This window comes from Schistocerca nitens, chromosome 1 (assembly GCF_023898315.1).
Source record: "Schistocerca nitens isolate TAMUIC-IGC-003100 chromosome 1, iqSchNite1.1, whole genome shotgun sequence".
Taxonomy (NCBI): domain Eukaryota; kingdom Metazoa; phylum Arthropoda; class Insecta; order Orthoptera; family Acrididae; genus Schistocerca; species Schistocerca nitens.
The window spans coordinates 267,010,041-267,036,054 of record NC_064614.1 but is presented as its reverse complement, the minus strand read 5'-3'; the positions used below and the strand labels follow the sequence as shown (position 1 = coordinate 267,036,054).

Below are 26,014 nucleotides of genomic sequence, written 5' to 3'. Positions count from 1 at the left end.
GACTACCCATCACATTCCCCGGAATTAAGTCGTTGTGACTTCGACTGGATCCCTAAAACGAACGGAAGAACTTTGTGGAATTCGTTCCAGAACGGTTAGAGAGATTCTTCGGACCAAAGATTCCTCTATTTGAACTATCAGCAAAACTGGAGTTGCTAAAGGTATCCCGCGAGTTTCACATCGCTGGCAGTGGGAAATATATAATGGTGCTGACTACTTTGAACGACAATAAAACTTTGAAACACGTGTCTATTTTGTATCAGTTTTCACTACGGAAGTGCCAATTCCCTTGGATACAGATATACACTGCAGACTCTGACTTAGTTACTAGAGAAGTGCGTTTCATTATGAAGCCTTGAACATGTCTGTACTGCAGGGGTCTCGCGACGCATGAGACTTGTGGCAGGCTGCACGACGGGCGATATGCGCGCTGCCGCTATCGCAGGGCCACGACGCTCGTACCAGCCGGGCCGCGCGAGCGGCTTAGTTGTCTGTCGTTTAGTATGAGTTCCGCCGCCACAGCCATGGCGCCAGCAAAGGTTCTCTCCGCGCTCGTCGCACTCGGTAAAGTAGCGCCTCCGTATCTGACCACGCACTTCGCCACTGCTTTCGCACCACACTAGCACTGCCACGCAGTATAGCACTTACACATCGTTGATCTCTCCTTCTACAACTATACTACTCAAGCCATTTTTCATTGTGTTGCCTTAGAGAAGGTCCCTACCCACTGTTACTTTCCCCTTTCCTGTTCCACCCGTGAATGGTGTACAAGAAAAACTACTGTCTAAAGTCCTTGAGTGAGCTCAAATTTCATTTTCCCTTCACGGTGGCAGGTGGCAGGAAGTAATATGTTTCCCGACTCTTCTTAGCTCGCATACTCAGGCATTTTAACATTTGCCCTTTCCACTGTACACGGCTACTCTTATAGCTGTGCACGGCTACTCTTATAGCGCCTGCCAATGGAGTTTGTTGCTCCATAACACTCACGCGTTTACTAAAATAAGACCTAATTAACGCGCCACTCTTTCTTCGATCTTCTCTGTCTGTTCTGTTAATCCTACCTGGCCAGGGTCTCGGCATTCAAGAATCGATCGACGAGTATTTTGTAAGCCATTTCTTTAGTTGATTAATTACATTTGCTTAGGATTCTTGTATTGAATCTCAGTCTGACATTCTACTTTTCCTTTAACTAAGAGGGGCGCCCAGCAACTAGCGCAACACATTTTTTTCTGAAAGCATTTTTTTTTATTATTCAGGATTCCAGTACACCATATTTTCCCCACTCTTTCGGCTACAAAATCCTATTTTACGGTATAATCTCCGTTCATTGCGATGGCCTTACGCCACCTTACTAGGAGGGCCTGTATGTCCGCATGATACCAATCGACTGGTCGACGTCTGAAGCAACGCCTTACATAGCTAACTTCCCCATCATCCACATACTGCTTCCCGCAGTGTATCTTCCATTGGGCCAGACATGTGAAAGTCGGGAGGTGTGAGATCCACGCTGTAGGATGGATGTGAAAGAACAGTTCAATAAAGTTTTCTCAACTCCTCTCAATGCGGAGACTGGTGTGAGGCCATGCTTTGTCATGGAAAAGGACAAGCTCGTTTGCAGTTTTGTGACGACGAACACGCTGAAGCTGCGCGGGATTAGCCGAGCGGTCTCAGGCGCTGCAGTCAAGGAATGCGCGGCTGGTCCCGGCGGAGGTTCGAGTCCTCCCTCGGGCATGCGTGTGGGTGTCTTTCCTTAGGATAATTTAGGTTAAGCAGTGTGTCAGCTTACGGACTGATGACCTTAGCAGTTAAGTCCCATAAGATTAGACACACATTTTTGAACACGCTGAAATCGTTTCTTTAACTTCCTGAGAGTAGTACAATGCACTTCAGAGTTGATCGTTGCACCATGAGGGAGGACGTCGAACAGAATAGCCTCTTCAGAGTCGCAGAAGACCGTCGTCATTACTCTACCGGTTGAGGGTGCGGCTTTGAGCTTTTTATTCAGAGGAGAGGTGGTATGGAGCCACTCCAGGGATTGGTGTTTTGTTTCCGGGTCGAAGTGATGAACACATTTTTCATCGCCTGTGACGATGATCGACAAATAATTATCACGATCAGCCTCGTGATGGTCAAGCATATCGACACGTATGGTCCATCCTTGTTCTTTATTGTCTCCTGTTAGGCGTCGAGGTTCCAGCGGCCACATACCTTCGGCTGTGTCAACACTACCAACAGAGACGTCCAGTTGTACAGCAAGTTGTTCGTTTCTAATCCGTCGATTTCCTCGAATGAGAGTGTCCACACGTTACAACATTGTAGGAGACACAACTGCCTGCGGCCAACCGGTACCCAGAAGACTGGACAGTGTGGCTGGTCCCGGCGGAGGTTCGAGTCCTCCCTCGGGCATGGGTGTGTGTGTTTGTCCTTAGGATAATTTAGGTTAAGTAGTGTGTAATCTTAGGGACTGATGACCTTAGCAGTTAAGTCCCATAAGATTTCACACACATTTGAACCTTTTTTTGGGATGTTGGGCACCGGCTAGCGCCATTGCTGGTATGGTACAGTAATTGCGGAAAATACATAGGTGTGAACTCGATCAATGGTAGCGAACTTTCAAGAAAGATAATAGAAAGCGGACTAGAATGTTTGGTGTGGCCAGGGATTTTTCTTTGGTGAGAGGACTGAACTGGGTTCACTCATCCTCGTGATGACAATTGAGAAGAGGTAGGGGCTCCCACGCCGAAACGTGTGCTGACCTTATGCCCCTCCATACCACATCCGAATATGAATGAAGGATGACACGGCGGACGGACAACTACCGCGTAGTCTTCAGGACCTGATCGCGGGGTTTCCGTTTTTTTTTTTTTTATCTTGCCCTCATACACTGTAGGATAAGTACAGACAGGACGAGGAAGTGTGACACGTAGGCGTACTTGTCGAAATAAAACACAGTGGCGCACATTTCCATGTCCATTGGTCGAGGTTTATGATTACAAGACAAGAAGCACTCTTCTCATGTCATAGACGACTGTAAACATTGCCTAACTGGCATTCTGATATCATTTGCATATCGGCAATAGCGGTGAAGTGTACTAACAGTTCCGCTTCAATGCAGCTCTCCATGCTACCCTGTCCTGTGCAAGGCTCTTCATCTCCGAATAGCGACTGCAACCTGCATCTTTTTGAACCTGCTTACTATATAGATCTCTTGGTCCCCATCTAATGTTTTTACCCTCAACACTTCCTTCCAACAGTAAGTCCGCGATCCCTTGATGTATCATAACGTGTCCTATCAACCTTGTTTGGTCAAGTTATGCCAGAACTTTCTTTTCTTCCCACTGAAATTGAGTACCTCCTCATTTGTTACACCATCTACCCATCTAATCTTCAGCATTCTTCTGTAACAATATTTTCTTTTTTCTGAGGTTTACGTCATCCACGTTTCACTTCCGCCTAAGGCTACTCTTCAGACAAATGCCTTTAGAAAAGCCTTCCTAACACTTAAATTCACGTTTAATGTTAACAAATTTCTCTTCTTCAGAAACTTTCTCTTGCCATTGCCAATCTACATTTTACATTTTTTCTGCCTCCTCCATTATCAGTTATTTAACTGCCCAAATAGGAAACTCATCTACCACTTTTAGTGTCTCGTTTCGTAATCGAATTTCCGCAGCAACACCTGATTTAATTCGACTACATTCCATTACCCTTGTTTCGCTTTTGTGATGTTCATCTTATGTCCTGCTTTCAAGATACCGTTGTTAAATTCAACTGCCCTGCCAACGCCTACGCTGTCTCTGATAGAACTACAATGTCATCGGCAAACCTCAAAGTTTTTATTTCTTCTCCATGAACTTTATTTCCTTCTCCAAATTTTTCTTTCGTTTCCTTTACAGCTTGCTCAGTGTACAGCTTGAATAACATCAGGGATAGGCTACAACACTGTCTCACTCCCTTTGAATCACTGCTTTCCCTTTTGAGCACCTCGACTTTAAGGACTATTGTCTGGTTTCTGTACAAGTTGTAAATAGCCTTTCGCTCCCTGTATGCTATCCCTCCTACCTCTAGAACGTCAAAAAATGTATTCCAGTTGACATTGTCAAAAGCTTTCTCCAAATCTACAAAAGCTATAAACGTACGTTTACCTTTCCTTTACCTGTCCTCTAAGGTAAGTCGTAGGGTCAGTATTTTTTGCGTGTTCTTACTTTTCTCCGAAATCGAAATTGATCTCCACTGATGCCAGCTTCTACCAGTTATTTTTCGTGTTAGCGTTTTGCAACCATGACTTCATAAACTGATAGTTCGGTAATATTCGCACCTGACAGCATCTTTCTTTGGAATTTGAGTTACTACATTTTTCTTGAAGTCTGACGTTATTTCCCCTGTCTCATACTTTTTGCACACCAGTTGTAACAGCTTTTTCATGGCTGGCTCTCCCAAGGATATCAGTAGTTCTGACGGGATGTCGTTTACTCCAGGGGTCTTGTTTAAGACTTTCAATGGTCTGCCAAATTCTTCCCGCTGTATCGTGTTTCCTTGCTCATACTCGTCTACTTTCTATTTTAAAAAAAAAGTTCAGATGTGTGTGAAATCTTATGGGACTTAACTGCTAAGGTCATCAGTCCCTAAGCTTACAGACTACTTAATCTAAATTACCCTAAGGACAAACACACACAACCATGCCCGAGGGAGGCCTCGAACCTCCGCCGGGACCAGCCTCACAGTCCATGACTGCAGCGCCTCAGACCGCTCGGCTTTCTCTTTCCTTTCTATAATATTGCCTTCAAGTCATTTCCTCATGGTATCCGAAAAACCTGTTTTATATTTCTTGATTTCGATCCGTTAAGAACGCTGTGTTGAGTTCTATCAGCTAAGAAGTTCTAAACCTAATCACAGACCTGGGCTGATATTCCGCAGGGTCATACTTTGTTTACTGATCATCAGTTTGGAGCTTTATTGATTGTCTTCAGGATATTAAGGAGCATAGGGTCAACCTGGGGGCATATGTTTAATGACCTCTAGTACTCTTGGATGAAGAGAGCAAACTGAGTTTTATAAGATCTTTGCCCACGTAATGCATGTTGGTGCCTAAAGAGAATATTTTCGTTCAAGAAGAATGTGATGACATTGTACAGACCGAAGTTAACACAGTCTGTGCTTGACGCTATATTTTGCATTAAGTTTATTTCTGATATTCTGATGGTGCATCATGCTCCAAATGCGTCAATGAAGTTTTTATAACCAGTGGATTCATCTTATTTAGCGACCTGAAGCAGTATTAACGTCGTGCCGAGTTATCATATAACGGTCACAAGGCTCCTACGCGAGTGTTTGTCGCAAGTTAAACCGATTGTCACTACTGCCGACATATTTGTCGCAAGAAATTCAGCAACAAAATTAATGTTTGTAATAAATGGTAAAAAGTTTAAATAAATTGAATGTTACAACACGCGAGAGTAAAGAGGTTCCATAGTTGCATAAAGGGTAGAACGTCTGCAATACGGGCCTATAATTATGGCTTTTAGAAAACGGGAAGAAGACGTACCAAGCATTCCTCTACCACTTTTCGACTTATTTTATCAGTGGCGCAACGAGAACTCTTGGACGCCACCCAGGTATAGGTAATGTTCGTTTCATCAAACATTGTGGGGTTTCAGCTTAAATGAAAAATTCTGGAAATTACTGAGAACGACAGACATCTGCAAAACGAGTGTTACCCTGGTAGTTTAAGTAAATGAATAGCATTTCTTGGAGGCAACTGTCAACACTGTAAATCTTCCTCGGAGTTTTAGTACAATTGCTACATTAACCACACATTGACATGTCACAGTATGGTTATTGTGTTAGATAGACCCTAGTCTGAATTAAGAACCAAGAACCCTTACATACTTCTCGACGTTTACCGACCTTTAAGAGTATATACCTAACTCACAGTCTTCCCCCAGAAACAGCGTTCTTATGCTTTTTCCATCTATTCATTTTCATGACTCCATTCACCTATTTACTCCGAAGCAAGCAAGTTCCCTCGGGCATTCCCAAAATAACAGCTAAGGTCCGAAAGTCTTCCAGTTTGACAGCCGTAAGTTCTCCTTATAGAAGTCTTCTCGCCTTCAATTTTCGGACGTTGTTAGTTGTCGCACAAAGTCATACAAACAATTCTTGGTCCCCTCTATTCCAGCCAACTATATCTGCGACTAGGCTAAAGATCTGTGGTATCCAACGTCTCTGATATGTACAGCACCTTTGCAACTATTATTGAATTATTCACACCTACTGCAGTAAGAATGGTAGTGCGTTAAATCATATACAGATTAACTCAGAAGTGGTCTCTGGGTCGATTGTAAACATGTTGTTTTATTTACAGCTTTATGCAGTTGTTCTTGAACTAGACAATCTCAAAATTCCTGCTTGCAGCAGATAACATTATGACGATTCTCTCCAACGCAACTGAATACCGTCTTCTCAGCACTGATTTTCAGACTAACATGGCTTTTATTTCTCTATCTTCATACCGCTTCCGACTATGACAAACCTACGATTTCATCTGAGTGCGGTTCCATAATGTTTTTCTCACTCAAGATGGCGCTTTCCCCATCTCATTTCTGTCTATTTATCGCGAGACATTCGCAGGTACCATGTTACCCACTATCAGGCACTAATATCACCTCGCTGTATACCTGTCCATATATCAAACTCATTGCCCGTCTGTCTGCAGAATTTGACACTTGCTCTTGTTCTCACTGTGCATATTCTCACCATGCGCCAGTTTTCCTCGGAGTCCGATATACACTCCAGATGCTAGCAAACTCAGCCTAAGACCATCGTTAAAAAGCCTTACAAAAATAAATATTGCCAAAAGGTGTTTGTTAAAATGTTAGTGCTTCTCTCAAATTTGCCTCACAGCAACTATCTGATCTGTAGTTGAATTCTCAATCCAAAACACTGTTCAATAATCTCCTATTACCTGTTAATCCAGTTGCTACAATTTTGCGAACTGTATTAGCGAAAGACTACAAAAATACGATTAGAAAATGAACAAAAATAGACTGATGGGGGTGAGACTGCGAGTGAGCTCAGCAGAAAATCGTGTGAAGAATGCAGAACGACTGCCTTCGTAAAGCTATGCAAGAGACACTATGGAGGACATAACATCGCCTAGCAGGGGTTTGACTAAGCAGTAACGACTATGTAATAAATTCGTTAAACAGCGGAACTGAAGACCGCTGACGACTCGAGAAGAGCATAAGCGATTCTGTTATTATGAATGACGTCACAGAGTTGAGCCGCCCGTCGACGACATAAATATTCCTCCCCCACTAGCCTAGAGCACCCTATCAGTAGGACCGATGGCGTTCATGTCGTGCGCCCTCGATTTTCTGCTTATGGTATGGTAACATCTTGTATGTGAGATTGTTGTAAAGTAGGTCTTAACACTTGCTGCCTTTGGAGAAGATCAGCGATCCGTAACCACAGATAATGAAGCCCTGATAGGTAGTCCAGAGGTCTACCAACATCGCTTCGGTCCAGGGCAGAAGCTGCTCTAAAACTCCACCGTCGTACAAGTCTGGCGGTCTACCGTATCGGCGAGTCAGGTTCAGCATTTAGCACGACGTCACGGGGTCCGACATCGCGATCCGCCTAACAGGACAACTCGGGCAGTAATCTGGGAAAGATTGAGTACTCCCCGAAATGGCGTGTGATTCACACACGTTGTCAGCGCCATCTCCAAGCAGGGCTGCCGATGTGGCGTGACTACCTCGCTAGCGGGCGCAAACCACCGTAGCAAGTTGTCATCGACTTCCAGTCCGAGCTGATGTACCTCCCTCGGCAGCTCTGAGTCTGCTGTTGAGTTCAACGGCTGCCTCTCCGGATTACGCAGCCACCAGCCATCACAGGAGACACGGCAGACGATTGGTGTTCTGAGTAATAAATGGAATAATCTTCAATAATGTTTTGCTGCGTCTAACAGCGTCACACAGACCCTCGGTCTACGTCCTGACAAAACAGTAGGAGTTTCCAGCACGGTTGTGGGCGACCACTACAGCACAAAGGAGGTAGCAGCAACGTGTTCTACACTCTTTATACAAGGAAACCCTTTAGCTGCAGAAATTGCATTTAATGTTTGTTTTTTTTCTAAGAAAGTCGTTTTATGTTTGGTATAAGAAGAACAAACGTCTACCAGCACGTTCGGAATTCCAAAATTGCAGGGTCGAAAAATTTCGAGAATATGGTTCATCCTTCAGCGATTTTTCTGATCGCGTTGGTCATCACACCTCTTGAATCAAGAAACGGGGTTGTTTGGAGCAAGATAAGTATCGATACGGACAGTGTGACGATGTCAGAAGCACCATGGACTGTCACACCGTGACTACACTCTGTGAGGTAACGGGCGCCCTGAAAATATTCTAAATTCAGAGTTGGCGTAGCCGCGCTGGGGCCTTATTTCAGTGACTGCATTCTTCTGTAAATATTGTGCATTGTTCTGAACTTAAGTTGGATGGGTGTCACCCACTCACTTTAAACTAGAGGAATCCTCTATTTCGTCCTGTGATGTTTGTGCGTTCGCTACGCTGTTCAAAGTACATTTGTACTATACCTTTAAAACCTTTTGTTTTTATTCCTCAGGCGATGGGTTGGGATATTAATTTAATGTAGGACTCAATTTGTATTTTTGAAGAAACGAACGCTGATTCCCATTTAAGGAACAAATCATAAGCCGGGCGCTTTCGCTGAGTTGCTATAGCTGCGCAAAGTATAAAGAAAAAGATCTAAAGCAAATAATTTTGTGTTAACCTTTTATTATGTGTGCTTATTTGTTGTTCATATGTGCCAAAGTAAATAAGTATCAGACCACATAAACAAACCGGCAATTGTTTGCTGACTTATAAATTCGCTTTATGTGAACAGGACACCCTGCTCTAGCGGGAAAAGAAAGGAGCACAAGAAAAAAGATGAATAGGTTCCAGTTTGAAAGCCTCTGACAGAAAAGAGGGAAACCAGCAGTCATCATCCTCATTGCAAGTTTCTTAATAAAAATTTTAGCATGCGAATATATTCCCGCTTTTTTGTGCTCAAAGAGAGGAGAAGTGAGACGGTAACGGTGAAAGAGAGAGGAGAGATTGCCAGTGGGAGCAAAAGAGAGAGGAGACAGTCATTGTGGAGAGAGAAAGTGGCGGTGGAAGAGAAAGTGGCAGTGGAAGAGAAAGAGAGATAGATGAAGGCAATAGCGGTGGGGAGGAAGAAAGAGGAGTTACCGATTGCCAGTTCTCCTCCATCGCTCTACACCCACGTGCTAAAAAATTTGCTCAATTTCTCTCATCGCCTATACCCATGCGTTAAGGATTCCCGCTCTAGTAGTCTAAATCTGAGCACACGCTTTCCAAGCACGTTTCTGGAGAGGAGACAATGGTGGTTGAAACTAAATACAACAGACTGTAATCGAGAACGAAAGAGTGCTAATGGAAAAGGAAAAGAATGGGACAAAGACAATGACAACGGCACAAGAAAGGCAGTGAAAGTGGAGGAGAAAGAGACAGTGGTACGGACGAGAGAGAGAGGGAGAGAGAAAGGGATGAAATAAATGATAATCGGAAAGACACAGAAGGATGGGCCAAAGGGAGAAAAAGGAGACAGTGGGACAGAGATTTATATAGATATTGGCAGTGAGAGGGAGGCGATATCCTACAAATCGTGTATAGAAAGCAACAGGCGGATTCCATATTCCTAGATTTCTGGAAAGCGGTTGACACGCAGCCCCACTGCAGACTGCTGACGAATGTCCGAGCATACGGTTTGGGTTTTCTAATATGTGATTGGCTCGAAGACTTCTTAAGTAATAGAATCCCGTTCGTTGTCCTCGATGACGAATGTTCATCAGAGACATAGGTTTCCTCAGGAGTGTCCCAGGGAAGTGCGGTAGCACAGCTTTTATTCTTTATATACATAATTGGTCTCACGAACAGAGTAAGCAGCTATTTACAGCTGTTTACTGATGATGCTGTGGTATACAGGATTTTTTTAAAATGTAAGACGGTACAATACAGCATCACCGGTTCTTCGCGGTCTAACTGTGTTGGTGCGGCAGTAAATTTAACCACAGGGCAGTGCCGCTAAGTCACTGCAATACACTTTGGAGGTGTATACAGTTATAATTGGTGGAGACTTCTATCTACACTCGATTTGTCGGGGAAAATACATGTTCAAAGCCGGTGGTAGACAGAAAAAATCTTCCGAAATTGTACTGGGTGCTTTCTCTGAGAATTACTTTGAACAATTAGTTCATGAGCCCACACGAATTGTAAATGGTTGCGAAAACACACTTGACCTCTTAGCCACAAATAATCCTGATCTAATAGAGAGCGTCATGACGGATACAGGGATTAGTGAACACAAGGTCATTGTAGCGAGGCTCAAAACCATATCAACCAAAACCACTAAAAATAAACGCAAATTATATCTATTTAAAACAGCAGATAAAAATTTGCTTGATGCCTTCCTAAGAGAGAGTCTCCATTCCTTCCAAGCTAATTATGTAAGTGTAGACCAGATATGGCTCAAATTCAATGATACCGTATCGACAGCAATAGATAGATTCATGCTGCATACGTTAATAAGAGACGGGACTGATCCACCATGCTACACAAAACACGTTGGAACACTGTTGCAGAAGCAACAAAAAAAGCATGCTAAGTTCAGAAGAACGCAAAATCCCCAAGACTGGCTAAGCTACACAGAAGTTCGAAATTTAGTACGGACGTCAATGCGAGATGCTTTTAATAGTTTCCACAATGAAACATTGTCTCAAAATATGGTAGAAAACCCAAATAGATTCTGGTCGTACGTAAAGTACATCAGTGGCAAAAAACAGTTAATACTGTCACTGCGCGACAGCGATTGAAGTGTTACCGATGATGGTGCCACTAAAGCGGAGTTACTAAATACAGTTTTCCGTAATTCCTTCGCAAAAGAAGACGAAGTAAATATTCCAAAATTCGAAACCAGAACAGCTGTTAGCATGAGTGACATAAATGTATATGTCTTAGGTGCTGCGAAACAACTGAAATCACTTAAGAAAGGCAAGTCTTCCGGTGCAGATGGTATTGCAATCAGGTTCCTTTCAGAGTATGCAGACACAATAGCGCCTTTCTTAGCAGTCATATACAACAGCTCACTTGGCGAAAAGTCTGTTCCCAAAGACTGGAAAGTAGCACAGGTCACATCAATATTCAAGAATGGGAATAGGAGTAACCCACTAAATTACAGACCCATATCACTGACATCAATTTGCAGTAGGATTTTGGAGCATATACTGTACTCGAACATTATGAATCACATTGAACAAAATGACTTATTGATACAGAACAAACACGGATTCAGAAAATATCGTTCTTGTGCAACACAGCTAGCTCTTTATTCCCATCAAGTAATGAGTGCTGTCGACAAGGGATCCCAGATCTATTCCATATTCCTAGATTTCCAGAAGGCTTTTGTTACCATTCTTCACAAGCGACAGCAATAGATAAAATGCGAGAAATTACGCCTCGCACGGAGGCTTTTATTTAGTCATTTTTTCCTTCGGTCTGTTGAGTATCGTGTAAGTTCTGTGACTGGATTCGCGATTTCCTCTCAGAGAGGTCACAGTTCGTAGTGACAGACGGTAAATCATCGAGTAGAACAGAAGTGATATCTGGCGTTCCGCAAGGTAGTGTCTTAGGCCCTCTGCTGTTCCTGAATTACATAAATGATCTGGGTGATAATCTAAAGATACAGCCTACATTACACTTGTCCGTCCTCTGCTGGAATATTGCTGCGCGGTATGGGATCCTTCAAAGGTAGGATTGACGGAGGACACCGAAAAAGTAGAAAGAAGGGCAGCTCGTTTCGTGTTATCGCGCAATGGGTGTAAGAGTGTCACTGATATACACTCCTGGAAATTGAAATAAGAACACCGTGAATTCATTGTCCCAGGAAGGGGAAACTTTATTGACACATTCCTGGGGTCAGATACATCACATGATCACACTGACAGAACCACAGGCACATAGACACAGGCAACAGAGCATGCACAATGTCGGAACTAGTACAGTGTATATCCACCTTTCGCAGCAATGCAGGCTGCTTTTCTCCCATGGAGACGATCGTAGAGATGCAGGATGTAGTCCTGTGGAACGGCTTGCCATGCCATTTCCACCTGGCGCCTCACTTGGACCAGCGTTCGTGCTGGACGTGCAGACCGCGTGAGACGACGCTTCATCCAGTCCCAAACATGCTCAATGGGGGACAGATCCGGAGATCTTGCTGGCCAGGGTAGTTGACTTACACCTTCTAGAGCACGTTGGGTGGCACGGGATACATGCGGACGTGCATTGTCCTGTTGGAACAGCAAGTTCCCTTGCCGGTCTAGGAATGGTAGAACGATGGGTTCGATGACGGTTTGGATGTACCGTGCACTATTCAGTGTCCCCTCGACGATCACCAGTGGTGTACGGCCAGTGTAGGAGATCGCTCCCCACACCATGATGCCGGGTGTTGGCCCTGTGTGCCTCGGTCGTATGCAGTCCTGATTGTGGCGCTCACCTGCACGGCGCCAAACACGCATACGACCATCATTGGCACCAAGGCAGAAGCGACTCTCATCGCTGAAGACGACACGTCTCCATTCGTCCCTCCATTCACGCCTGTCGCGACACCACTGGAGGCGGGCTGCACGATGTTGGGGCGTGAGCGGAAGACGGCGTAACGGTGTGCGGGACCGTAGCCCAGCTTCATGGAGACGGTTGCGAATGGTCCTCGCCGATACCCCAGGAGCAACAGTGTCCCTAATTTGCTGGGAAGTGGCGGTGCGGTCCCCTACGGCACTGCGTAGGATCCTACGGTCTTGGCGTGCATCCGTGCGTCGCTGCGGTCCGGTCCCAGGTCGACGGGCACGTGCACCTTCCGCCGACCACTGACGACAACAGCGATGTACTGTGGAGACCTCACGCCCCATGTGTTGAGCAATTCGGCGGTACGTCCACCCGGCCTCCCGCATGCCCACTATACGCCCTCGCTCAAAGTCCGTCAACTGCACATACGGTTCACGTCCACGCTGTCGCGACATGCTACCAGTGTTAAAGACTGCGATGGAGCTCCGTATGCCACGGCAAACTGGCTGACACTGACGGCGGCGGTGCACAAATGCTGCGCAGCTAGCGCCATTCGACGGCCAACACCGCGGTTCCTGGTGTGTCCGCTGTGCCGTGCGTGTGATCATTGCTTGTACAGCCCTCTCGCAGTGTCCGGAGCAAGTATGGTGGGTCTGACACACCGGTGTCAATGTGTTCTTTTTTCCATTTCCAGGAGTGTAATTCGCGAGCTGGGGTGGCAGTCACTGAAACAAAGGCGGTTTTCTTAGCGGCGAGATCTATTTACGAAATTTCAATCACCAACTTTCTCTTCCGAATGCGAAAATATTTTGTTGGCACCCACCTACGTAGGGAGAAATGATCATCATAATAAAATAAAAGAAATCAGTGTTCGAACGGAAACATTTAGGTGTTCCTTTTTCCCACGCGCCACTCGAGAGTGGAATGGTAGAGGTCTGAAAATGGTTCGATGAACCCTCTGCCAGGCACTTAAATATGAGCTGCAGAGTAACCATGTAGATGTAGATGTGGCAATGGCATTCGGAGTCCCGTACCACCACCCAACGGTGACAGGGTATACGGGAGTGCTGTAGAAGTGTTGTTGTTGTTGTGGTCTTCAGTCCTGAGACTGGTTTGATGCAGCTCTCCATGCTACTCTATCCTGTGCAAGCTCCTTCATCTCCCAGTACCTACTGCAACCTACATACTTCTGAATCTGCTTAGTGTATTCATCTCTTGGTCTCCCCCTACGATTTTTACCCTCCACGATGCCCTCCAATACTAAATTGGTTATCCCTTGATGCCTCAGAACATGTCCTACCAACCGATCCATTCTTCTGGTCAAGTTGTGCCACAAACTCCTCTTCTCTCCAATCCTATTCAGTACCTCCTCATTAGTTATGTGATCTACTCATCTAATCTTCAGCATTCTTCAGTAGCACCACATTTCGAAAGCTTCTATTCTCTTCTTGTCCAAACTATTTACCGTCCATGTTTCACTTCCATACATGGCTACACTCCATACAAATACTTTCAGATATGACTTCCTGACACTTAAATCTATACTCGATGTTAACAAATTTCTCTTCTTCAGAAACGCTTTACTTGCCATTGCCAGTCTACATTTTATATCCTCTCTACTTCGACCATCATCGGTTATTTTGCTCCCCAAATAGCAAAACTCCTTTACTACTTTAAGTGTCTCATTTCCTAATCTAATACCCTCAACATCACTCGACTTAATTCGACTACATTCCATTATCCTCGTTTTGCTTTTGTTGATGTTCATCTTATATCCTCCTTTCAAGACACTGTCCATTCCGTTCAACTGCTCTTCCAAGTCCTTTGCTGTCTCTGACAGAATTACAATGTCATCGGCGAACCTCAAAGTTTTTACTTCTTCTCCATGAATTTTAATACCTACTCCGAATTTTTCTTTTGTTTCCTTTACTGCTTGCTCAATATACAGATTGAATAACATCGGGGAGAGACTACAACCCTGTCTCACTCCTTTCCCAACCACTGCTTCCCTTTCATGCCCCTCGACTCTTATAACTGCCATCTGGTTTCTGTACAAATTGTAAATAGCCTTTCGTTCCCTGTATTTTACCCCTGTCAACTTCAGAATTTGAAAGAAAGTATTCCAGTTAACGTTGTCAAAAGCTTTCTCTAAGTCTGCAAATGCTAGAAACGTAGGTTTGCCTTTTCTTAATCTTTCTTCTAAGATAAGTCGTAAGGTTAGTATTGCCTCACGTGTTCCACAAGACGAATTAGACCGAATCACTAGTTGGTATAATAAATGGCAGCCTGCTCTAAATGTATAAAAATGTAAATATGTAAATTATTGAGTAGCAAAAACAATCCTGTAACGTTCGAACTCACCATAACTATGATGCTCCTCGACAGTCACAGCGATTATACACTGGAGTCCATAATTAAAGCAAAAAACTGCTATTTCTCCGTCCTGCGTCTAACTCACGATATAATCATACAAACTGTCAACAGACGTCGTTACGATCGTGTTCTGCACCAAAGATAGCATTCCGATCAACGAACAGTGATGATTTCAGGACACCTATCAAGCGGGGTAGCATTTGCAGGGTAGTCTCACAGCCACAATCGCTGTACACACAGTTACAGACGGTGCATTATATACGGTGCAGTATGGCACAGAGCAGACGCCTACAGACTCTGCTGTGGATGTCCACAGGAAGAGTGGAAGCAGGAGAGTCGCAAACTGATGTGGTCCAATGGCTCAATGTGAATCGTTTTGGTTCTAGGCACTTCAGTCCGGAACCGCGCTGCTGCTACGGTCGCAAGTTCGAATCCTGCCTGTGTGTGATGTCCTTAGGTTAGTTAGGTTTAAGTAGTTCTAAGTCTAGGGCACTGATGACCTCAGATGTTAAGTCCCATAGTGCTCAGAGCCATTTGAACAATTTTGAATCGTTTTGTTGTGTCTCGGAAGAGATGACAGTTTACAGAAACCGAAACTGTATCCCAGAGATCAGGACAGGTCCGACCACGTGTGACATCAGACAGAGTGGACCATTATTTGGCCGTAAGGGCCCCACGGTACCGTCTTACTACTGCACTGAAACTGGCATCTGACCTCGCAGCATCCCCTGGACGTGTTGTATCGAGGCAAACGGTGTACGGAAGGCTTCAGCAGAGTGGCCTTTATTGTCAAGGACCTTCTGTCTGTTTACCTCTGGCGTGTCTTCACAGAAGTGGAAGGCTAGAGCGGAGCCGTCAACGTACCACCCGTACAGTGGACCAATGTTCTTTTAACAGATACGTCGCGATTTGGCCTGCAGAATGATTTTCGGCGGATTCGCATCTGGAGGGCACGTGGAACACGATTTCTGGACCCAAACATTGTGGAAAGAGACCGATATCGAGGAGGATCCCTAATGGTGTGCGCAAGGATTGTGTTGACCACTCGAACATCTCTTCATGAAATTGTATGAGTGAATCAGCAAGACCTAAACGCTGTCAGGTACCGGGTGGATATCTTGGGATCTCATGCGCGGTTGTTGGGAGGTGCTGAGGGCCCATACTTCGTATTGGTGGACGATAATGCTCGACCTTATAGAGCACGGGTGGTTGATGTTTTCTTGGAAACGGAAGATATTGCACTCATGGCGCGGCCTGCTCGCTCTCCCGATTTGAATCCCATAGAGCCTGTCTGAGATGCTCTAGGGAGATAGCTTGTATCACGTCAGCGGCCACCAACCACTCTCCAAGACTCCCAGCAGCTCTGCAGGAAGAATGGGCTTTATTGCCTCAGCATGAGATTGATGACATCATGCACAGCATGTCCCGTCGTTGTCAGGCCTTTATTGGTGCCGCAGGTGGTCACGCCCAATACTGGGCACATTAACCAATTGTCGCATAGTGTGTGTGCAAATCTGTTAAGTTGGAAAAAACGAAGAACATTTTCGTCTACTGTTACGCATATTGCAATTTTTTACGTTCTGTATTCTCTACATTGTTTCTACTTTGCTATCACCTATTTATATTATTTTGGGGCAAAATAAACGCAAACCTTGCACAATTTTCTTTTGTTGCTTTAATTTTGGACACCAGTGTATCTGTAGACGTAACGTTGCATAGCGATATGCAATCGAATGAGCACGTCAGTTTGGTAGTAGGAAAGGTGAATACTCGACTTCGTTCCATTAAGAGAATTTTTAGAAAGGGTGGTTCATCTGCAAAGTAGGCGGCGTATATAACACTAATGTAACACATTCTAGAATACTGTTTGAGCGTTTGGGATTCCCATCAGGTCGGATTAAAGAAAGACATCGAAGCAATTCAGAGACGTGCTGCTATATGCGTTATTGGTAGATTCGATCAGCGCGGTAGTATTATGGAGATGCTTCGTGAACTCAAATGTGAATCCCTGGAAGAAAGACGACCCTATTTTCGCGAGGCACTGTTGCGGAAATTTAGGGGAGCGGCATTTGAGGCCGACTGCAAAAAGATTCTATTGCCGCCAACGTGCATTTCACGTGGCGACCATGAAGATAAAATGCGAGAAATTACGCCTCGCACGGAGGCTTTTATTTAGTCATTTTTCCTTCGGTCTGTTTGCAAGTGGAACGGAAATTGTAATGATTAGAAGCGGTACGTGGTTGCCATCGCAATGTAGTCTACGTAGCATGCGGAGTATGTATGTAGATTTAGATGTAGGTACTTATGAAGACTTAACAACAAAGGGAGACTGGGTAAAAGGATTCTGTGTCAAAAGAGCGCGACTATGGTCTCATGCCAAAATTTTTGTCGTGGAAGGTGGAATGAGGAATGAGGTAGCTGTTTCTTCGCTTTTCTGGAAGTCTTTTAAAGAGGAGCGTAATCGCCTTTTTTGTGCTCCGACAGGAGCATTTCATTGTGGTTCAATGGTTCAAATGGCTCTGAGCACTATGGGACTTAACTTTTGAGGTCATCAGTCCCCTAGAACTTAGAACTACTTAAACCTAACTAACCTAAGGACATCACACACATCCATGCCCGAGGCAGGATTCGAACCTGCGACCGTAGCGGCCGCACGGTTCCAAACTGTAGCGCCTAGAACCGCACGGCCACACCGGCCGGCCATTTCATTGTCCATTACCGTCTGTGTATTTGCCTTTCTATCGATTCTGGTAACAAAACTATTGTTAACAAGTTTGATTTTTGGCCGGTCACACTTTTAGGTGTTTGCTACCTACAGTCAACAGGTGGACGGTAAGGAGCAGTAACAGACAATATCATTTCCCAACGAGAGAAGTGTGAAGGCTCTGCGGAGACGGCAAGTCAGTCAGCAAGCGTTACAGATGCGGCTGCTTTCCTTTGTTACAGGTGTGATCATGATGGCAGGCGCACAGTCCCCTGCGACGGCACACTGCCCTCCCTGCTCCAAGATCCGGCTGCCCGTGTGCGGCGTCGACGAGGATGGGGAGATATGGACGTTCCCCAACAGCTGCACCATGCTCTGGTGCAACTGCATGCTGCGTGCCGCCGATTCCGACAGAAGTACGTACTTGCGAAAGGCAAAAGCCCACGTCGCGGCTGGTAAAGCGCACCGAGAACTTTTGCGCAACGTGTCTTCGGGCTTCGTGTACGCGGTCGTAACTATCTCTAGCTAGGAGATAAGACAGGTTTGACAAGACATTTATCACTCACAACTGGTTATTTCGCTTCGAAGTATGTCACGTTACCTTTGTGTCCTGCTTGTGTTGAGGATGCAGTCGATGCTAATGGGTATCCTTTGTTTAAGTTCTCTATGATTATAGCTGTCTCATGGTTGACACAGTGCAAATTTAAAGCAGTATCTCTACCAACAAGGTACTCCATGACAGAGGTTTGGCCTCACAAAAACTGTGGGAAATCCAGGAACTCCAACAACGGTGACCGTACCCTTTAAAATTAGCGAACCATTACCTGAAAGAAATGACATCCTTACAATGTCTAGGAAGCATACGAGGAACTATCGAGATATTTGCTCTCAGGGGAGGTTTACTATCTCTGGCCCGAAAAAAGCATGATCTTTGAGAATTTTTTTCCCGGGATATGATATAGATATCAATGTCAGCTTTGGTCAAAATGTTTATTGATATTTTCTCTACAAACTGGAATTTTTTCGACCGGAAATGTCGAAGGGCAAAGGCGGAAGTGCCGTCGGAACAAAACAAAATTTCGATGTAGACCTCCACGCGCGGTATGTCACAGGTCAGCCGGCTCGTCTGAAATCAAAATTGAGTTGACGTAAGCGAAGTATATAAGATTCTTTAGGAGTTGTACCTCGCTTAAGTTATTTGGACCATAGGAAACAACAAAATGGCGGCCATTTGAAAAAATAGGGATTTTTCATCGATTTTTCGACTTCGTCGGCCGAGTAAAAATATTTATAGTATATGGATCGGAATAGAAGTGGTACAACTCCTAGACAATTTAGTTAGCTTCGTCGGAAACATTAAGTAGATTAGAAGTTAGCATATCGCGCGATAAAAAATGTCATTTCCAGAAAAACGCGTTTGAAGTTTTGACAACATATAAATTTTCATTTATTATGCAACTTGCGTTCAATCTACTATCCCGGGACTATAAACTAGCCCTTCCTCTTCCTCATAGATGGCGTTCTGCTCGATCTGGGCCATCCTGCGCCGCTCCAGACCCGCTCGTACTGCCGGTGACAAGCGGTTTTCGGCCGCTTGAATCCATCCGGTGGTCGTCCGAATGCTTGGCGAACTGCGTCGAATAGAGTTCCAGGGTGACGTCCATCGTTGTCATGGTCTTCAGAATTGCTGAATAGCCTTCGTTGAAGCTGCTCACTGCCAGGAAATTCGCAATCTCCACAGTCTTCGCACAAGAATGCAAATGCTTGGGGGATAACTTCCAAACACACGCGTTCAGACTTTCATTTGAATTTTGTGTTTACTCCCAAGCAACGGTACAATAACTCGTCCTCCGAAAGAAAAAAAAACTGGTGCGTGAAAAAGGTCGATTTCAGGCAGGTGCATCTTTTGCTCAACTGCGAATAACAAACATTTCCGTTCCGTATTCGGAAAAACAGTTTCAGGGGTTGATTCTAAACACTTTTATGGATCCAAAAATGCAAATCAATTTTTTGAACAAAAAGATAGTAAACCTCCCCTTAAGTGGTTCAGAGAAACCTTGGGAAGAAGACTGAGGTTTAAAGTCCCGTCGACCAGATCATTAGAGTCGGAGCGCGCTCTCGGACTTCGAGGGGGGGGGGGGGGGCGGGGGGCTTATAGAAGAATATTGAACGCACCATTTGAAACAGACTATCCCTGCATTCACTTTAAGCGATTTAATGAGATCATCGAGAACTTTGAATGCAGGTCCGGTGGTTTACCTTGCTCGGTGAAAACCATGGAAAACCTAAATCCTAATTAATGGGACGGGGAATTCATCGGACGTCTCCCTGAATGCGGGTTTGCTTCTTAACACTGAGCCATTTCTAACATTGACTCTGAGCGACATTCACTTGGGAAGTGTAATCTCTACTCGCATAAGTCACCGACTTATTAAAAATAACTAGACCGCTCACTGGCGCTAGTGTAGCTCTCCCATACAGAAACCGATATTTGCAGGGTAATGCTGTGTTTGCACTGTTAAATGATGTCAAATATGTGATAAAACGTTGCCTGCATAATGCCTTCAAAGAAGAAAATAATGTTCATAACGACTCTGTATCCCTGTTCTTAGAAGAAAAATGTGAGAATGAAGTGGCTAGTTCAATGTATACTGGCGATTACAATTATTCAATTGCAAGCTAGCTGAATGAAACGTACGACAAAATTGTGGAAAGTAAGACAGATAAAATTATGCCACACAAAAATAAACTAAACACAGAAAAATAGTCGCAAAAGGCAAACGCAGAATGTGTGCCAGGAAATATTAAACAAGTACCAAAAGTGGAAAACTTATTGAATGGTAAATTAATCTCACTATCTGCTATTTCATAAGCTTCATGCAGTTATAGCCAATCTAAAACTTGAAGCATTTTCGCTCATACTTGTAAGAAACGAACCCTAGGTTCCTGAATAGATGTTCGTAACTTCCCGTCATTTGTTGTTGTTGTTGTTGTTGTGGTCTTCAGTCCTGAGACTGGTTTGGTGCAGCTCTCCATGCTACTCTATCCTGTGCAAGCTTCTTCATCTCCCAGTACCTACTGCAACCTACATCCTTCTGAATCTGCTTAGTGTATTCATCTCTTGGTCTCCCCCTACGATTTTTACCCTCCACGCTGCCCTCCAATACTAAATTGGTGATCCCTTGATGCCTCAGAACATGTCCTACCAACCGATCCCTTCTTCTGGTCAAGTTATGCCACAAACTCCTCTTCTCTCCAATCCTATTCAGTACCTCCTCATTAGTTATGTGATCTACCCATCTAATCTTCAGCATTCTTCTGTAGCACCACATTTCGAAAGCTTCTATTCTCTTCTTGTCCAAACTATTTACCGTCCATGTTTCACTTCCATACATGGCTACACTCCATACAAATACTTTCAGAAATGACTTCCTGACACTTAAATCTATACTCGATGTTAACAAATTTCTCTTCTTCAGAAACGCTTTCCTTGCCATTGCCAGTCTACATTTTATATCCTCTCTACTTCGACCATCAACAGTTATTTTGCTCTCCAAATAGCAAAACTCCTTTACTACTTTAAGTGTCTCATTTCCTAATCTAATACCCTCAACATCACTCGACTTAATTCGACTACATTCCATTATCCTCGTTTTGCTTTTGTTGATGTTCATCTTATATCCTCCCTTCAAGACACTGTCCATTCCGTTCAACTGCTCTTCCAAGTCCTTTGCTGTCTCTGACAGAATTACAATGTCATCGGCGAACCTCAAAGTTTTTATTTCTTCTCCATGGATTTTAATACCTACTTCGAATTTTTCTTTTGTTTCATTTACTGCTTGCTCAATATACAGATTGAATAACATCGGGGAGAGGCTACAACCCTGTCTTACTCCCTTCCCAACCACTGCTTCCCTTTCATGTCCCTCGACTCTTATAACTGCCATCTGGTTTCTGTACAAATTGTAAATAGCCTTTCGCTCCCTGTATTTTACCCCTGCCACCTTTAGAATTTGAAAGAGAGTATTCCAGTCAACATTGTCAAAAGCTTTCTCTAAGTCTACAAATGCTAGAAACGTAGGTTTGCCTTTCCTTAATCTTTCATCTAAGATAAGTCGTAAGGTCAGTATTGCCTCACGTGTTCCAGTATTTCTACGGAATCCAAACTGATCTTCCCCGAGGTCGGCTTCTACTAGTTTTTCCATTCGTCTATAAAGAATTCGTGTTAGTATTTTGCAGCTGTGGCTTATTAAACTGATTGTTCGGTAATTCTCACATCTGTCAACACCTGCTTTCTTTGGGATTGGAATTATTATATTCTTCTTGAAGTCTGAGGGTATTTCGCCTGTTTCATACATCTTGCTCACCAGATGGTAGAGTTTTGTCAGGACCGGCTCTCCCAAGGCCGTCAGTAGTTCCAATGGAATGTTGTCTACTCCGGGAGCCTTGTTTGGACTCAGGTCCTACAGTGCTCTGTCAAACTCTTCACGCAGTATCGTATCTCCCATTTCATCTTCATCTACATCCTCTTCCATTTCCATAATATTGTCCTCAAGTACATCGCCCTTGTATAGACCCTCTATATATTCCTTCCACCTTTCTGCCTTCCCTTCTTTGCTTAGAACTGGGTTTCCATCTGAGCTCTTGATGTTCATACAAGTGGTTCTCTTATCTCCAAAGGTCTCTTTAATTTTCCTGTAAGCCGTATCTATCTTACCCCTAGTGAGATAAGCTTCTACATCCTTACATTTTCCTCTAGCCATCCCTGCTTAGCCATTTTGCACTTCCTGTCGATCTCATTTTTGAGACGTTTGTATTCCTTTTTGCCTGCTTCATTTACTGCATTTTTATATTTTCTCCTTTCTTCAGATACCCAAGGATTTCTACTAGCCCTCGTCTTTTTACCTACTTGATCCTCTGCTGCCTTCACTACTTCATCCCTCAAAGCTACCCATTCTTCTTCTACTGTATTTCTTTCCCCCATTCCTGTCAATTGTTCCCTTATGCTCTCCCTGAAACTCTGTACAACCTCTGGTTCTTTCAGTTTATCCAGGTCCCATCTCCTTAAATTCCCACCTTTTTGCAGTTTCTTCAGTTTTAATCTACAGGTCATAACCAATAGATTGTAGTCAGAGTCCACATCTGCCCCTGGAAATGTCTTACAATTTAAAACCTGGTTCCTAAATCTCTGTCTTACCATTATATAATCTATCTGATACCTTTTAGTATCTCCAGGGTTCTTCCATGTATACAACCTTCTATCATGATTCTTAAACCAAGTGTTAGCTATGATTAAGTTGTGCTCTGTGCAAAATTCTACCAGGCGTCTTCCTCTTTCATTTCTTAGCCCCAATCCATATTCACCTACTACGTTTCCTTCCCTCCATTTTCCTACACTCGAATTCCAGTCACCCATGACTATTAAATTTTCGTCTCCCTTCACTATCTGAATAATTTCTTTTATTTCATCATACATTTCTTCAATTTCTTCGTCGTCTGCAGAGCTTGTTGGCATGTAAACTTCTACTACTGTAGTAGGTGTGGGCTTCGTATCTATCTTGGCCACAATAATGCGTTCACTAAGCTGTTTGTAGTAGTTTAGCCGCGTTCCTTTTTTCCTATTCATTATTAAACCTACTCCTGCATTACCCCTATTTGACTTTGTGTTTATAACCCGGTAGTCACCTGACCAGAAGCCTTGTTCCTCCTGCCACCGAACTTCACTAATTCCCACGATATCTAACTTTAACCTATCCATTTCCCTTTTCAAATTTTCTAACCTACCTACCCGATTAAGGGACCTGACATTCCACGCTCCGATTCGTAGAACGCCAGTTTTATTTCTCCTGATAACGACATCCTCTTGAGTAGTCCCCGCCCGGAGATCCGAATGCGGGACTATTTTACCTCCGGAATATTTTACCCAAGAGGACGCCATCATCATTTAATCATACAGTAAAGCTGCATGCCCTCGAAAAATTAAGGCCGTAGTTTCCGTTTGCTTTCAGCCGTTCGCAGTACCAGCACAGCAAGGCCGTTTTCGTTAGTGTTACAAGGCCAGATCAGTCAATCATCCAGACTGTTGCCCTTGCAACTACTGAAAAGGCTGCTGCCCCTCTTCAGGAACCACACGTTTGTCTGGCCTCTCAACAGATACCCCTCCGTTGTGGTTGTACCTACGGTACGGCTATCTGTATCGCTGAGGCACGCAAGCCTCCCCACCAACGGCAAGGTCCATGGTTCATGGGGGGTCCCGTCATTTAACGGAGCGATAATACAGAAAACTGGGGATCTACAATCATTTAACATTGTCTTGATTACTCGGTAGGACTTGTGATATAAACATCCTTTTATTTTACACCGTAGGAAATACTGAAAGTATCCACAAGTTTTTTTTAAAAAAATGATTTTATTGTACCATTAGTAGTTTTGGGCCTGAGCCCATCGTCAAATGGTAGGGTGGACGTCCTTGCAAGTTTTATATTTGTGCCCTAAGATATAACAAAGTTTTTGTGAAGTATAGTTTACAAAATGATTCACATTTGCATCCTAAAATATAACAAAGTTTTTGTTATTTCATAGTTTTACAGTTATATATGCTCTATACATTGCAATTACTTGATAAAAGCCCTCCTTTACTTATAACCCAATAATTTCATTTCTGACATGCTATTCGAATACGGTTGAAGAGCCTCAGCAATACTGCTCGATTTTAGGGGATTACCAAGTGGGCTGAGGTGTCAATGGAAATTTGTGTTGACAAGGGAGGTGTACTGGATAGACCGCGCAGTTATGCAAAGGCCGATATGAAACTTTTTAAAGCTGTGAGGACGGGGCGTGAGTCGTGCGTGGGTAGCTCAGTTGGTAGAGCGCTTGCCCGCGAAAGGCAAAGGTCCCGAGTTCGACTCTCGGTCCAGCACACAGTTTTAATCTGCCAGGAAGTTTCATATCAGTGCACACTCCGCTGCAGAGAGAAAATCCATTCTAGAATGGGACCTCTTTCCGGGGCGCCACCATACGCGCCGACGACAGTCATCCAGGGTGTGCAGGACTGTCATTCATCAGTGAACACAATGAGAGGCCATTCATCAACAGTCCTTGCTTCCAGGTCCCAGTACCACTCCAACGCAACTATTTGTGGTGTGTGTCACCAGCAGCCTACACGTGCGACTATAATTCCCTAGACTAGCTGCTGCTAGCCTCCGACCAAAGGTGCGGGATAACGCAGTATAGTGCAGAGAATCCATTTCTTATTCTCAGATGGCAGGTGAAGATGTAAGGGTATTACGGTGAGCTTGGTGCACAGTACGGCGATCCTCTTCCTGTGCTCAGACGTAATCGACTGTAACCTTGACGACGTGTACTCCAGTCATCACTTTGCCATGCAGTCCAACATGTGATCATTCCCATACGCTGGTGCCCACCTGTACGAAGTTACCTTGATATCTGACCATGTCATCAGAGTGCTTCAGTTGTTTTGTCAGCCAGTCCATTTCTGATAAAAAGATAATATTAATTAAGAAAAAGTAATAAATATACAAACACGTCAGAAAACTTCCCTCTCAAGTGACATTATGCCACTCGTTAGTTCTGACAGTTGATTATTGCCGTTACTTATTCCTCAAAATGGCTCTGAGCACTATGGGACTTAACATCTGAGGTCATCAGTCCCCTAGAACTTATAACTACTTAAAGCTAACGAACCTAAGGACATCACACACATCCATGCCCGAGGCAGGATTCGAACCTGCGACCGTAGCGGTCGCGCGTTTCCAGACTGAAGCGCCTAGAACCACTCGGCCACAGCGGCCGGCCCACTTATCCCTCCCCTAGGTCAGATATCCATGTTGCGATTGTTGCTCACGTTTTCGTTATTTTCTTTTACATATACTCTATGTGACCAAAACTATCCGGACACTTCGCTGAAATTGACTTACAAGTTCGTGGCGCCCTCCATCGGTAATGCTGGAATTCAGTATGGTGTTGGGCCACCCTTAGCCTTGATGACAGCTTCCACTCTCGCAGGCATACGTTCAGTCAGATGCTTGAAGGTCTCTTGGTGAATGGCAGCCCATTCTTCACAAAGTGCTGCACTGAAGAGAGGTATCGATGTCTGTCGGTGAGGCCTGGCACGAAGCCGGCGTTCCAAAATCATCCCAAAGGTATTCTATAGGATTCAGGTCAGGACTCTGTCCAGATGAGTCCATTACAGGGATGTTAGTGTCGTGTAACCACTCCGCCACAGGACTTGCATTATGAACAGGTGCTCGATCGTGTTAAAAGATGCAATCGC

At 44.3% G+C, this 26,014-nt stretch overlaps 1 protein-coding gene across 1 annotated transcript in view; it reads left to right on the top strand.

Moving 5' to 3' along the window:
• Positions 1–438: 438 nt before the first annotated feature.
• The window catches only part of LOC126235379 (uncharacterized), a 53,442-nt gene continuing 27,866 nt past the window's right edge, over positions 439–26,014 (top strand). The window contains exons 1-2 of the mRNA XM_049944105.1: positions 439–564; positions 17,964–18,137. Coding sequence (XP_049800062.1) covers positions 504–564; positions 17,964–18,137 — 235 coding nt within the window. The 5' untranslated portion in view covers positions 439–503. The remainder of the gene's footprint in view (positions 565–17,963; positions 18,138–26,014) is intronic.